Source organism: Botrytis byssoidea (assembly GCF_014898295.1).
Source record: "Botrytis byssoidea strain MUCL 94 chromosome Unknown BBYS_032, whole genome shotgun sequence".
NCBI classification, from domain to species: Eukaryota; Fungi; Ascomycota; class Leotiomycetes; order Helotiales; family Sclerotiniaceae; genus Botrytis; species Botrytis byssoidea.
Window position 1 is genome coordinate 77621 of NW_024065873.1, and position 14920 is coordinate 92540.

The window sequence follows — 14920 nt, forward strand, 5'->3', positions numbered from 1 at the left end:
ATTCTCCGCACACCACACCATCCCATGCACAAACGTACAAAAAGCATCGCTTGCGTACCCTCTTCTATTACTCACACAAACATTTATTTGGAATATATGCATATTTTGTATACTTTTATACCATACATATTTCGTGCATTGCCCCCTATACATCCACGTCCATGCTGCATCCACCAATCTACCATCTTCAAGCCCTTCATCGAACGATCCCAAGAGCATTTTATATACCGATTCTTATACATACAAACACCGGCAAGGCTCACGTTTGGATCATTCCAAGAGCTCGAGGCGTCACACCTTCACATGTTTTGGACCAGCCCAATATAAATCCTGGATAGGGAGTAACCTCGCGTATTTTTCTGGGACATATATACATGTCCACATATGTATATATGTATACATGCCGACAGGAGACCGGAATGCAATGTTAGATATTTAGTAACTGAGTCGGGAATTATGTAACCTTCACTTTCGTTGAAGAAGTGTTATAATTAGAATATAGGGGGGAAGGGGGTGTGGTACATGATTATATGTGCAAGCAACCTATATTGCATAATTGTATCGTATCCATTATCCCCGCGTTATTACGCTATGTTACACACCCCTCAAATATCTCACGTAACCGGGTTCTCGTTACACCCTCTCCATCATCTATCATAATCACAATTTTTCACATGCGATTTTATCTTTCGCATTCTCTTATATTTGCCCTTTTTGTATCATATCATATATCGAATACATCACCATCACCAAAACAATAATAACAACACATCATACACCCGTCCACGCAATTCCAGACCTCTCATCTTCGATCTTCATTCTCTTTCTCCGCGTCCTCGCCAATCTTCAACCACTAGTAGCAGATATCTATCATAATTATAACTCCGATCCCAGTCACAATAGACACTGGGAAACCATCATCGATGTTCATCTGTACTCTCGAGCCTTCTTCAATCCCCCCTTCATACATCTCCAACTCCAACTCCCTTCTAAATCTCCACGTTCTCTCATTCTATTTCTTCCTGCTCAGCATCCACCTAAATCGAAACTCCTCAAAACTACCAAAACCCTATCTACGTTTCTCAAGCGGTCCTTAGGTCTCATAGAGCTTTATTACAATTCGACATGTCCATACACAATCAATACACCGTATGCCAACACTATTCAGCTGGAGATACCACGTGTAGACCCATACAGATGCAAATTTGTGACTGCATCTCTCATGGTTCTTGATTTAATACTACTACTTATTGATAAGTAAGTTCACTACATTGCATATCATGAATTTCATCATCTTCCACCCCCCCCCCCACCCACCCCCTTTTTCCTTTCCCTTCTTCTCAAGTAGCTGTTCAATCAATCACCTCCTCTAAAGACCTATTCGTAGAATACAAAGATACAATACAACAAACGCATTTCAGCTCTGCACCATAAGATAAGACAAGAGATGAAACATTCAAAATTTTGTTACACATATTTATCCGTAACGTAAAGTAGAAATTCATATCGGAATGAGTCAGGCCATCCGCCTACCCTCCTATCCGAATACTTTTTCCTTCCCAGAATTCCCTTTCCCGAACCATTCCTTCCCACAGGACTATATCGCCATTCATCCACCCATCCATTCATCTACCCCGACATATAATTGCTGACTCCCCATACATGAAGACTGTTCTCTTCGCATCTCACTTTCGATACGTGCATTCTAATCTGTAATCCTCCAGCTATCAAACCACTTCAACCTAGAGTATTCCCTATTAGGTCCAACCATACCCCATGAAATAGGCATGAAGAAAATGTAAAGTGCGATCGTCAAGGCGTACAAAACACCATAGATAGCATATTGCAAGGTCTTAACTTGATTTCTTAACATCCAATCCGCACAGAAACCGAATACCAAAATAGCGAAATAGAGTGCTGGATAGTAGTGATGAACGTAAGTGACGCGAGCCATGGCGACAAATGGCATATAATGGAGGAACCATCCAAGAACTGGGTACAGTCCAGCATAGTGAATTTGATCGATCTCGGATTGCTTAAGCTCATCATACCCACGTTGCCATCTTATGAGATACCAAAGAACGAGGAGGCCGAGGAGGCCTAGAGAAGCGGTAGAACCCCAGTATACAAGAGGGTTACCGAGGAGGAAGTATTTGACTATATTGTCATCCCATCCACACATTCTCAATCCTACGTTGAGAATTGGCCATTGCCAAAAGTAAGAAGCGAGATCATCCTGTTTGTCAGGATCTGGCACAAGTGCGTTATTCGAAGTCATCATGGCGACATTCAAATGAATGAAGTCGTGAATGAAAGGAGACTTGTACGCTCCAGCATCAGCAGCAGGCACTATAAAGATGGTCAGTATATTATATTCTTTATTGTCAAGCAAGATCAACATACACTTCTCGTTCCAGTGGGCTTCTACGTTCCAGTGAGTGTAAACATCCTTGGGATTGTTGTCCTTGGTGCAAGTGACTTCGATTTGCTTGAAACCCCATTGTGGCAGGTTAACATTACCAGCTCGTAAGTAGCATCCTAAACTTGTGTGCTTGAGTCGGAAAGCGGTAGTCAAGGTTCTAATTTTACTTCGATCATTTGAGGAAACATCCTTGACAACTTCCATGGTCCAGTGATCTTTGTCATCGCCAACGGTGGTATTTCCATAACATGAGACTTCCTTGTCAGCCTTGGTAATAGGCGCTGATACGTCGTGTGAATGAAGGTTGCGACCAGTTTGCGAATGAACGAAACGTAGAACGTCGCCATCAGCAACGTATCTGAGAGGTGCCTCTGGGTCGAATTCTGGCTGAGAACGATTAGGATAGAACCACCACTCGTTGTTAGCATCTTTATGATGGTAACAAGTAATTTGTTGTTGGTTGGATCCTTCAGGGTAAGTCTGAATGTGGGAGTGAAGAAGACCACCGCCGTATCCCATGTTTTTAATCGTTGCTCGAGAACCATATGCGATTTCAAGTGGACTATCCTTTCCAACTTCAGTTCCTCTCAGATTGGCTTGGAACAGGGAACTCATTTGAGCATCACCGGGTCCACTGTTTTGAAGAATTGCAAAGTGGGCAGCGAAGGAGGCAATGTAAACTCCTATAGGGATAACGATCAAGCAAATTACTCTGATAGCGACATGCGATGCGAGCTCGACCTAGAATATATGTTAGTCTAATTAACTTGAGAAAGTATTCGGATTTGTGTTACCTTTTGCATTCTAATATTGCCAAATTTGTTCCACAAATCTTCGATCGTGTAAATACCAACCATGGTTGTGCAGAAAAGGCCAACCATCTTCACACTGCAAACACAGCCAATGCTCACACCAGTCAACAAGAGCCAAACGAACCATTCAGGGGTCCAACTTTGCTTTTGTAGATTGTGGAATTTAGCCCAGCAGAGAACTGTGGTGAATGTGAAGCATAGGAGCATAGAATCCAAGAGAATAAAGCGACTGATTGTGGTGTAGGAGTTTTCGCACAAAACCATCAATGTAACGAACCATACAGCCGGTCTCTTGAAGTTCAATTCGCGAGCAGTATAGTAAGCCAATGGAATAGTAACGGCACCGAAGAAGGCGTTGAAGGCACGCATGAAAGTGTAGTTCACATCTTCAGGATATTGTTCCCCAGATTTGAATTCGAAAGTGCCATTGTAACCTGCAAGATAACCGGAAAGACCAACCAGCATTTTTCCAAGAGGGGGATGGACATCGAAGTAGAATTCTCTTTTGATGTAATGGGACCCGAATTTTCCAAAACTATATCCAGACATGATCAGTCCACAATCTTAGAGAGTTTCAAATATGAGAAATTTGCTTACTGAGCTTCATCCCAAGTGACGATAGGTGAAAGGCCGATCTTGTATAATCTCGTGAAGAATGCGAATATTGTAAAAACCAATGGTGCGATTAAGAACTCCCATTCGTCAAGAAATCCTACTATGGATTGCTTTCCCTATAATGAATTGAATTCATTAGTCTACTGAGCCCAATGCTATTAAGGCAGAACCTTTCAAGGTTTGCTCACCTTCTTGACTTGTGTCTTCTTGTCATCTATCTCCACCGTGTTGACAAGACCTCCATTGGATGATGGTACATTGCGTCGACGGGTTGTTTGAGTATGATCCGCACCTGAAGCAACAGCTGTCTTATCGGAAGCCATCTCAAATATCTGCGAGGGTTTTCGAGAAAGAAGCTTCCTCCCTCCCTATAATGTCTTTCCCAAGGTAACTCTCAATTGTGATACGATTTGCAGTGGCAGTATAAAGTTCGTGGCCCAAGTTTAAGGTTGCGGCTATCAAATGTCGAGAGTCGCAACTTCAAAAACTTCTAGAGAATGTCGGAGGATTGAACAAGAGTAAACTAATTAACAAAGGTTTGCATCTCTCCACAATTCTAGGAGTAGATTTGCAGAAGAAGAGGAAGAAGAAGAGGAAGTATGTAAAGACGTAATCCCTTGTGAAAGTTTGTAAAAAGGAGTCGAGCTCTAAAAGATTATACTAAATCTACCTTGCTTGAATTCAATTGGGGTATCTAAATTTAGTGCACCACTACCACATATACCCGAAATCTGTCCTTCTCTGCTGACGAGGCTGAAGGAAGTAGATGAAAGTACATTCTACCTGGGTATTTATTGCAAGTTTCTTTTCACGAGAGTCTACTTTATGACATATCAAATTACCACCTATTACTTATTCGAGGTACATATATTAATATATCAAGCTATGTTTGGAGCTTCACAAAGGCACAATTTAAACCAAAGTACGCACGTTTTTTGAGTCACAGCCTGTGGGTGTCAACGTCAGATGAAATTATAACATGGGGCTAATTACAGTAGCTAGGCTAGCTTCCATTATTAGAGAGTTCTCAGACTTTGTTAAATTCGATGCACATGTCATTAGTATTGGAATGATTTGAGCGTTAGGTTTCGAGACCCTTATAAATTGTAAAATGCCTGGCCACTAGAAATAATCTACAAATTCCCATAAATTCACACTCTATATGTGCTCTAGATTGCACTGGTATTACACTCTTTCCTTCGAGCTTCCATGTACGCCCGCTTGTTGCTAGTTCCAATCTAATATCGTGTATCCTGCGAGTACAGCCGCTTACTCCTCGTCTTGATCTAATGGCTTATATTTCCCACTTTTGATGCTGTCTCCTTCGCCTTTGTTTCTGTTCACCATACGCGATATCCACCCCCCAACACCTTCTCCAGACTCTTCATCTGCTCCATATTGAGGCTTTCCATTGACGATAGAAACGTTGGGTGGGTCGATATCGAGACCTGGAATGGCACTTGAAGGCCCAATACCATTTGGACCTCCATAACCACGTCTCAGGTCAACAGAAGGAACGGGTGAACTGATGCCCATCAACGAGCCGCTCTCGGCTCTGGTAGCGGGTGTGGGCATTGCTGTGGTCGCGTCGCCAAATATCATGTCCATATCTTCCAATCGTACACCAGCCGTCTCGGGATAGATGAAATACACTGAAAGTTGTTAGATTTCTGATTGGATAGGGAATGGCACTAGTCTTACCAACGACAAAACTGGTTGCGCAGAAAAACGCATGAACCAAGTACAAACGCCATGTGATCAATTCTTGTAGAATAGGCGTCAATTCTCCTACGAGCCAATTAAAGGCCCAATTAGTGGCGGTAGACAAACTGGCACCTTTGGACCGAATGCTGAGGGGAAGAATCTCGGGTGGATAAAGCCATGGAATTGGTCCCCAACTGAATCCAAAAGCGCCATTATATATCATGACAAATAGAACAACCAGAGTCGGCGTAGCCTTTATGTCCAAGAATAAAAAGTAAGAGATGCAGGATAGCGATATAACCATAGCTATTGCACCACTAAGAAGAATGAAGCGTCGGCCCCAGCGGTCTACAAGATACCAGGGTGGTATGGTACACAGGAAGTACGTGATAGCGTTGATTCCCGTCATTAAAATTGCTTGGCGACCACGCCAACCTGCAGATTCGAAGACAAGCGGCGCATAATATGAAATAACGTTGATGCCATTAAGTTGAGCGAAAGCCTGTGCTGACATGGCAATGAAGACACGAGTACGATATCGTCGAAACATGTCTTTGTAAGATTTCTCGCCCTCCTGTCGAGCCAGTAGAACGTTCATCTTAATTTCTCGATATTCTTCTCGTGCCTTTTGATCATGAATGTCACCACCACCATATAAATTGGCAATAACGACCATACCTTCCTCATCATGGTCGTTATCCAAAAGCCATCTAACATGATCATTAGTCAAAAGTCAGTTTCATGTAGCGAACAATACATACCTAGGTGACTCCACAATGATCAAACTTCCAACACCCAAAAGCGCACCCATAACACATTGCATCAGTAGAGGTATTCTCCATGACATGTTTCCCTTAATGAAACTGCAGAAATAATCCACCCATACAGAGGTTGCATATCCTGTGATGTTGCCCGAGAATTCAATACAAGCAAGTTTCCCGCGGTTGTGTGGGGGTGATATCTCGGATTGATATATGGGAACAATCGTGGACAGCATACCGACACCCACACCTGCAATTATACGACCAAGCATCATCATAGGCATGCCAGTGGCTAATGTTTGAAGTGCGCCTCCAACGAAGAAGATGCAGGAGCCATATAAGATTGTCTTTCTTCGACCAATTATATCACCGACCTTCCCGACGACAAGCGATGAAACAAATGCGCCGATTTCCAAAATAGCAACCATAGTACCGACTTCGGCTCGAGAGGGCTGATTGAAATAGTCCTTGAAGTAAGGACCGCTACAAGGTGATTAGCCAGGCACTGTAAATCCACATACCTACAGTAATACATACGTGATAATTCCAGACATAACTCCTTGATCATATCCAAAAAGGAACACACCTAATGATACAAAAATGCTAGTAAAATACCTGCCTCATCGTCAGTTCAGTGTATAGAGCATGTCAATCAAAGTCCTTACACTAATGGCCGGCCTGTCAGGCCGTGCATCTGCCTCTCACCTCCCGACATGATTGCGGCTAGAATATGCTCAGCTCGACTTATTCTTCGAGGACCAGGATCTGGTATTTCAATATCCTCTTTAACAAGTCCAGGATGATAATGTTTTTCTTGTTTATCGGTAGCCTCGTCGTTATATCGAACTCTTTTTCTCGTCTTTCTCTTGGAAGAGCCACCAAAAACCTCTTCGTCAAGGGATGCTCGTAATCGAATTTGCAACGGGTCTTCCTCGTCTGCGAGTTGCTCTGCAAGATCGCCTGTGTCACTCCACGAGAATTCGGAACCAGGTGACGTTGAGCGCGAAAGGGAAGACCGCCGACCCTGTTTCTCGTCCGAGCCCAGCAGTCCTTGGTTAGGATTCAATCGACTTGCTGAGGACAATGTTCGTAATGGTATGTTAGCGGGACGACGAGATGATTTTGGAGAAGGAATGTTGAAGGTAATTGAGCTGTAGCAGCAGCCCAAATCGCGCGGAGTTGGATTGGTGGGGAAAAGTCGGGGTAGGGAGTTATTCACGAAGTGGATGAGATGGCACGTCACTAACACCGAGACCCTGAATGGCCGTGGTTGTTTAATTGTGGATCCCACACGGTGAGATGGATATTCATATGATAAGAAAAATGAAACAGAAGAGACTTGGGCGTCTGTAGCTCCCTTTCAATTCGTAGTACAAGTTTGTGATTTAATACGATGTTGGTTGATGATGCTGAAAGAAGGCTGTGTGTTGTCGACCTACTGATATGGGCGGATGACGAGGAGTTTAAGGTACGCGGACCATAGAACGATCCTGCAATTGAGAACTGGTGCTTAACCACTAGGTATGATACTAGATGCGGAGCCCTTTACATTGGATGTGTCACGTGTTGCTTACTACATGCTATATTTGGACAACCAAAACTTCCCCCTTTTCTTCTTATCATTTGTATCATCTTGACAATGACATGTAAACGGGCTTGATTCAGTCGCATTGTAAGATACTTCGAAAGTCTCAAAAGGTAACAAAATGTAAGCGTGCTTTTAAGCTAGTTTGCCTCGAGCGTGCATGAACTCAGTCATTTAACAAAAGAATACCTTGTTAGGAGGTAATAGGTATGTATGTATGCTCGGTGTGGATGGGATTGCATGCACAGTAAATCACAAAAATCAAGGAATTTTCAAAAAAAAAACACTTCTGTATAGATATGCAATCTTGATAACGAATGTCTTCCAAACCTAATAAAACTTAAACTTTATATCAATGATAAGATATTGAACAACTTCTTCTACTTCCGAAGAGAACCTTGGAAGTACTGATCGCTTACTCAATAACTGATTTGGAAAGGGTATTCGACTTGAGGGTGTGTGTCTATCACCATCACGGGACCAGTTATGGATAACTGTGCTTGTGATCTCCCATTGAAGATTGTATAGCAGTCTCTTTTGGATCTTTCATACTTGAAAAGATTCAGATTCAGATTCTTTTTATTTTATCAAAAAAACGCTTTACAATACTAAATACCTAGTTACTTCATCTATATATTTATTTGTTTCTTATTCCAAATAGAGTAAATCGTACTATTGAGTGTCCTGATTATTCTTACTGTTATAGAATAATCCTACAAATATTGCCTTGTAAATACATTCTTATTTTTTTAATTGGAAAGGGAATAAATCAAAGCTTACAAATCAACGGCTTGAGATTCTCAAACTTTGGTACAAACTTTGCAAAAATATTCTTGAATCGATTTTGGCTCATATAACCCTACCTCATATTTGCCATTTCTGTATATACTTCGGTACACCAACCCCATAGTAGATCGCTCTTCAGTGCAACGATTTCTATCCCATTTGCGAATCTAGATGCTTGAACTTTGTCTTCACGAAGTCGTCCTGCTAAACAGATGCTCCTCCGGCACAATATCAGACGACGTTGTCTCAAGTCGATATTCGATATGGTGGATTTCTGAACATATGTAAAGAGGGGGAAGACAATACTATAGATAAAATGGAAGACGTCATTCGGGAAAAGAAAAAAAGGATTGTTTAAAATCAGGGATTGGAGGCAGGGAGCGCCGCCTAGGAACTCTAGCTGGCATTGCTATAGCTCGGCAGCATATTCTCAAGTCTGGATTAGAGTTGCGTCGTCGCGAACGCGATTTGAAAGAAGGGCAGGGGGAGGAAGATATTTTACGCTACACCCCGCGACTTGGGCACCGTTTCGCATTACCTCGCCGGATCTCTCCATCACAACAAGACCGATCGCATCTTGCAAGCTTGCTGTGTCTTAACTCCTAGCTAGGCAGCACAGAACACAGCATTTCAGCTCACTAACCAAAGTGCGCATGTACAACCCTTCCTCCCAATGCATAGTTCGTAGCCGCGTAAAGAATCGACTCGAGATATTATCGGATGCACCGGATCAGAGTCGAGAGGTGCCGTAGCTCCTTGTAAGAGCAGTGTAATCCCGCATTATTGTTCTTGGGCCCGTCTCTCCCGTCTCTATAGCAGCGCTTCTTTAGAATCCGCAAAAACATCCACGCCATGTCTCTCTGCAATACTCGCGACACCCAGGGGTGTCCTGTCGGCCTACATCTACGAGAGCTTCCTTCGCAGGCGCTGCATCACACTGCAGACTCAAAAGGGCTGATACCGCATTGAATGGAAATTCGTAGCTTCGACCGTCGAATGGTTTTCATCTCCGTTTCGCTGCTTCTCCTCTGTTCCGCGCTCGTCGCGAACGCCTCAGCGACGCTCAGCTGCGCGTACCCTGGCTCCAGGTACTCCGACTAGTGAACGACCATCTACTTAGCTCTCTGATAACAAGATCTAAGGTTTGTAGGTTGCACCACGTATAAGTGAGAGTCATCGCATCCCTGTAACTCTTGAGAGAAGCACAGTGTCCTAGAATTCAATATCACGTGACGGAATTTATGGGGCCGAATTCTTGAGCATTGGATCCAAAGGCTCTAGCGGGGTCTAAGGACTTCAAAAGGATCCAATGGCGTTGATCTTCCGCTGTTAGGTTCAATATACTTCGTTCGTCCAAGCAGCTGGAGCGATACATGACTTACGATTCTCGGATAATATGCAAAATTACGTGTCGCCCCCATGAAGTCTTGGCGCACTGGCCAGCAATCTACTTTAGATAGCCGACCTCCCGTTTACTTTGTTCAACCTCAATTTTGTTATAATCATGCCTCAGTCCCCACCCCCACTCAACCACGATACAACCAGAAATACGGCGCGTACGCATCCTTATTTTGACAAGACGCCTTGTGACAAATGGGATGTTGTAGACTTCTGTGACAAAATATACAAGGAATTGGGCTATGTGAAGTACAATATATCCAATGTCCACAACTGCTGGCGGACATCCATACAGCACCTACAGAATAGCGAGGATCCCAAAATTGCTGGGACGGCTAGTAAATTGCGGGCGGCATGGGTTCTTTCAGTAAGTTGATTCTCCGAGCTACAAAACTAATATCTACGCATCATTTGTATCACAGGATGCCTTCGTGGCGTCCTGGTCAACGGTACACCGAGGCGCATATCGCAGCCTGCCTTCGCGGCCGACTGAGAAACGATTGTGTACTCTTTGGGTGTTGCTTCTTCGCGAAGACCCCTCGCTCCTGGGTTACTGTTGACCTTCGTGGCCATCAGATTCACTAGCCCAGTCGAGCTTGATGTTTGTTAATAGGCATTCTTTGGCAGAGTCCGAAAAACGACCAGCAAAGGGCCAAGAATTTCATCAGGTCAATAACGAGAAAGCGTGGACGACACAAAGCCGCAAATCATGGGCCTACTACTATCGCTATCAGCCAAAGTAGTATTATGTTGAATTCGTCGCAAACAGGAACCACTATTGTGTTGGTGTTCCTTCCAAGGATAGTGAAACAACAATCATTGTTAACAATTCTATACGCATAGTGGAGCTTCTGTCATTCAAGATGACCCAGACACAAATTGTGCCGATTCAGAAGCTGATAATGATCCCAACACTCTGAACGCGACTGTTGACTCCAGCATCGAAAAGCAAGACTCACTAGCAATGGAAGCCTCCGACACGAAGAGGCACCAAGAAATCCTAGGTTGCTTGGAGGATTCTCGCATGACCCTTACTAATGATAAGAAGATGTTACTTGCCCATGGCAATGTTTACCTTCAAGATGTCATGCTAGATCATGCCCGACGCACTGGCAAAGTTAAGCCAATCCATTTCAGTATCCTGGATGCCGAATCCATCACGACACTGGGTCTCATGCGAGAAGATTGTGAGCAGATCACAGACTGTGTTGAAGAATCACCGCTCCCTAGGTTTCCACTGGAGTTGCTTCAGACCCTCGAGAAGTATGAGAAGGTCAGTCAATACCTTGCATTTAGATTTTCGGAGGACTGATAAGTGATGTTTGATGACTTTGATAGGCGAATTCCTATGAACACTCATGCCGAATTGAACGCACAATGTCTCATAAGGGTGATATCAAATGGATCGGTGATGTTTCATGCCACATGTGAATTGCACGCCGTTTTCACGCTATATCATAGGCTGATTCTAGACCAGTGTCCGTCTTTTAGAGAACTCCGGAATGATCTTAGATGAAGAGCTGAGTGAAGGGGTGTGGGATTGTTTGGTTTATCCTCGTTTCCTGGACGAAGTTTTCTGCGAGATTCCAGAGCTTATCCTTCAACGGTAAACCCTTATCCCAATTCTCCGCTCTCTTATTTTTCTGCTTTGGCTAATAATCAACATCGTTGCAGCAAAGAAATTTCTCTCTCAGCAACTCGCTACCAACCGTACTCCTACTTCATCAACGAACCTCGTTACGATGCGATCGCACGCCGTCGTAAGCTATCTGCTGACGGCAGCTCTCAATCTTGTTATGAACTGCTTGTCTTGGAGACAATTCGCAAATGGGAAGGGCAACTTGCAGCGAAATGGCTAAACGATTTTGATAAGCTTGTGGGTGGCTTGAGGGCGATGCTGTGCCACATTGGCGAGTTGGTAGAAAATGACCCTACAGTCATGAAGAAGATAAAGGTGGTTGGCATACTACAAGCTGGTTAGGATATTGTCTGTTGTTTAGTACTTTTTTGCTAATCATGCTAGGTCGTCGACACCAGCTTCTTATTATGTCTTGCATTGGCAAGGACGTATTTTACTTGAAGTGTGGTCAAATACATGAGCTTCCAGGTGAGCTTAAAGATATGAAGAAGTTACAATACATCTTCGCGTCATATTGGAAAGCACGGGTATGTGCCTTGGTTCCCTCGTTCTTCAAAATCTCACACTTTTTGTAGGAAATTGTTCGATGTGGTGTTCGACTTCTGGAAGAATTCTTGCAACAAAATTTAGAGCAGGATCAAAAGGCTGTCAATATTTTGTCTCCAAACTTCCTTTAAGTTTTCTGTAATTAACGATCATACTATAAATGAAACACATAATGCAAATTATATTTACAACTGTGATATGAACCATAGATCTTAGGCTTAATGGTCAACAGATATTAATAGGACCTCGAAGACGGAACGATGGCACGTGACGGATTATTGATAGCTCATCGAGCAGTTTATCCAACAGAGAAAGAAGGTCTATAAGCAGAATGTATTTCATTAATATATAGAGCTTCGTGCTCAACTCAAATAGTGATCTCAACCATTGCTTAACTACTTCTCGATTGGAAACAGTTCTTCAATACCCTGCTTGACACTGCAATACACAAAACCTTTAGCACATCCATATGAATAGAAAATTGACGACATAACACTCATTCTGAATTGTATCCCCTAAAATGTCATTTGCGGGCGTCGTTGCTTGACGGAAATCTTATTCATTAATCAAAACCTTAGAATTTTGAGATTTATTATCTTAATATGCTTTTTATGACAATTATTGATCGCTTTGTGACACTTTTGCCTTAATAGAACTGCGAGAGCAGGGTACCATTTATCCTTAACATTTTTCCGTCTTCCTGAAAACTACAACGGTTCGTTGTCTGCTGAACAATACCTTTCATGTTAATATGTCCAATGAGATCATATCGATCGAACCTTTATGGAATTTCGAACGTCGATGAATAAAGTACCACTTCGCGATTTATATTCTCTGCATGTGCACAACAAGAATTTTTGTGTTATAAGCTCACGACCCAACGAGGTATGAAGTATTCAGTCTTCTTTTAAATCTTGTAGAAAGAAGCGCCGAATATAAGATGAAAAGGATTTGCCTTGATACCTACTCGGTATTGCTGCACTCTGCTCGAATGTAACGATATCCTTTTCGCGAGTATTGGTAAAGCCGTGGTCGGCATAAAGGGTGTCATTCTCCGCCGGCTGAAGATGGGATCGGGAATCAATTGTTACAATAGTTGGTATTGGACTTTGCTGCCGGGATGGGAAGATCCAGACCAACCTGGAGCTTTCGACAGTCCAGAGGAGGTATTCCATCTCTGACACAGCTCTAGGTATTACAATTGAATGTTATTAAATGTTTTTGATCATTCAACAAGTTCAAAAAACCAGGTCAAGCTCAAACGTTCAAATCTCTTGTATGGTGGAAGTAGTCAGGAACTATTGATTGATAGACCGTAGATCTTTGTCCCACTAGTTGGGTGAGGTCTGGAGAATAGTATTGCGGATATATGACGAGATGGTGGAGTGAGTTGAAATGAAGGGCTAATCGCAATATAAGTGAGATATAATCTCATCTATGGAGCTTGAGATTTGATATCGGCGCGAGTAGAGTCACCTTTAGTTCTTATCGTTTGTCTGACCATGTATCTCACGCTCGGCAATGCTACCGATCATCTCTGAAGTTGTTTCGAAAGGAAGTTGTAGATATCGCCGTCGCCGAGAGAGTGTCCGCCCTGAGAGACACAAGGCTATCGTTGGAGTTGTCATCATCGAAGCTGAAGGGAAGAAGTCAACAATTCTCCCAGTCCTCGACGCGAACCTCCCGAAATCTGAAATGAGAACTCAAAGAATCACTGTAAATATGAGTGAGGTCTCCTGAACCCTTCATTTACCCACTGTCGCAAAAAAAAAAAGATCCAAGTGCTTGATGATCTTAGAGCTAAACACAGAATGGTAAGAGAGCCTTGTAGGCGCTTAAGGTAAAGATCGAAGATCCCACAAAGTACCACACCAGTAGCACCATTCCAACGGCTGTCTACCATTTCCGACAGGTGGAATATGCAAACACCATTCTAGAAGATTATTCGTAGAAGTCATGTCTCCAAGCCTCTTTTGCTTCCCTTGGTAATTTTTTCGAACTATGTACTAACGAACTTAAAATCAGCGAAAGTAAGGATTAGCGTATCAAGCAAGGACAAGTTTCCCTCTTCCATTGATTGATTAATTCTGGTACTTCGCGACAACGATAGTCATTGTATTTGTCCTTCCTTACGTAGATCACAACACTTTTCGTACGAGTGCAAAGTACCAAAACCGGTATCTTCAACTTTCCATTCTCAGCGAAGTCTTGAACTCTCAACGGGCTCCGGAGTTTCCGATTCCCAGGTGGCTTATACCTACCTAGTATAAAATGCACTTTATGCATGAAATCGGTGACGAGGGAGGAATCTACTTTGTGGCGGCTGCTCTATTCAAAACCTGGCAAAGAGGAAAAGGCTGAGTGAGTTTCAACTTTGAAGCCTTCACACAATGGCAAGAATAGGCATATTTTGATGCCCCATTCACCACCGTTCGCAAATCATGATCCCTCCAAGGATCTAGGGAGAAATGAACAATGAAATAAAACATTGAAAACTTTATATTGCAAATATGTACATGGTACGAAATTACCCCTCTCAATGATTCCTTCTTAAGTGCCTACCTACCTACCTCTTCTTTCCTTTTTGCAATGCTGGCTCAATCACATTTCATCTTACCTGCTGTAAGCATTCAATATCCGATTCGACCTTGC

The 14920-nt window shown here is 43.0% G+C and overlaps 3 protein-coding genes across 3 annotated transcripts; 1 reads left to right on the forward strand and 2 right to left on the reverse strand.

Annotated features, from left to right (window-relative positions):
* Window positions 1–1705: 1705 nt before the first annotated feature.
* On the reverse strand, window positions 1706–4172 carry EAE97_010946 (uncharacterized protein; the record flags this gene model as incomplete). Its single annotated transcript, XM_038881461.1, has 5 exons — window positions 1706–2349; window positions 2404–3163; window positions 3217–3769; window positions 3832–3965; window positions 4038–4172. 5 exons carry the CDS (start codon window positions 4170–4172, stop codon window positions 1706–1708), a joined length of 2226 nt encoding a protein of 741 aa, XP_038727620.1.
* Window positions 4173–5118: 946 nt separating this feature from the next.
* Window positions 5119–7893, reverse strand: EAE97_010947 (uncharacterized protein; the record flags this gene model as incomplete). Its single annotated transcript, XM_038881462.1, has 6 exons — window positions 5119–5501; window positions 5551–6263; window positions 6315–6797; window positions 6852–6929; window positions 6980–7465; window positions 7889–7893. The coding sequence occupies 6 exons, from the start codon at window positions 7891–7893 to the stop codon at window positions 5119–5121; spliced, it is 2148 nt and encodes a 715-aa protein (XP_038727621.1).
* A 2268-nt stretch (window positions 7894–10161) lies between these two features.
* Window positions 10162–12530, forward strand: EAE97_010948 (uncharacterized protein). Its single transcript, XM_038881463.1, has 7 exons — window positions 10162–10865; window positions 10927–11356; window positions 11422–11510; window positions 11561–11689; window positions 11758–12059; window positions 12107–12249; window positions 12298–12530. Exons 1-7 carry the CDS (start codon window positions 10831–10833, stop codon window positions 12397–12399), a joined length of 1230 nt encoding a protein of 409 aa, XP_038727622.1. The 5' UTR covers window positions 10162–10830; the 3' UTR covers window positions 12400–12530.
* The last annotated feature ends 2390 nt before the right edge of the window (window positions 12531–14920 follow it).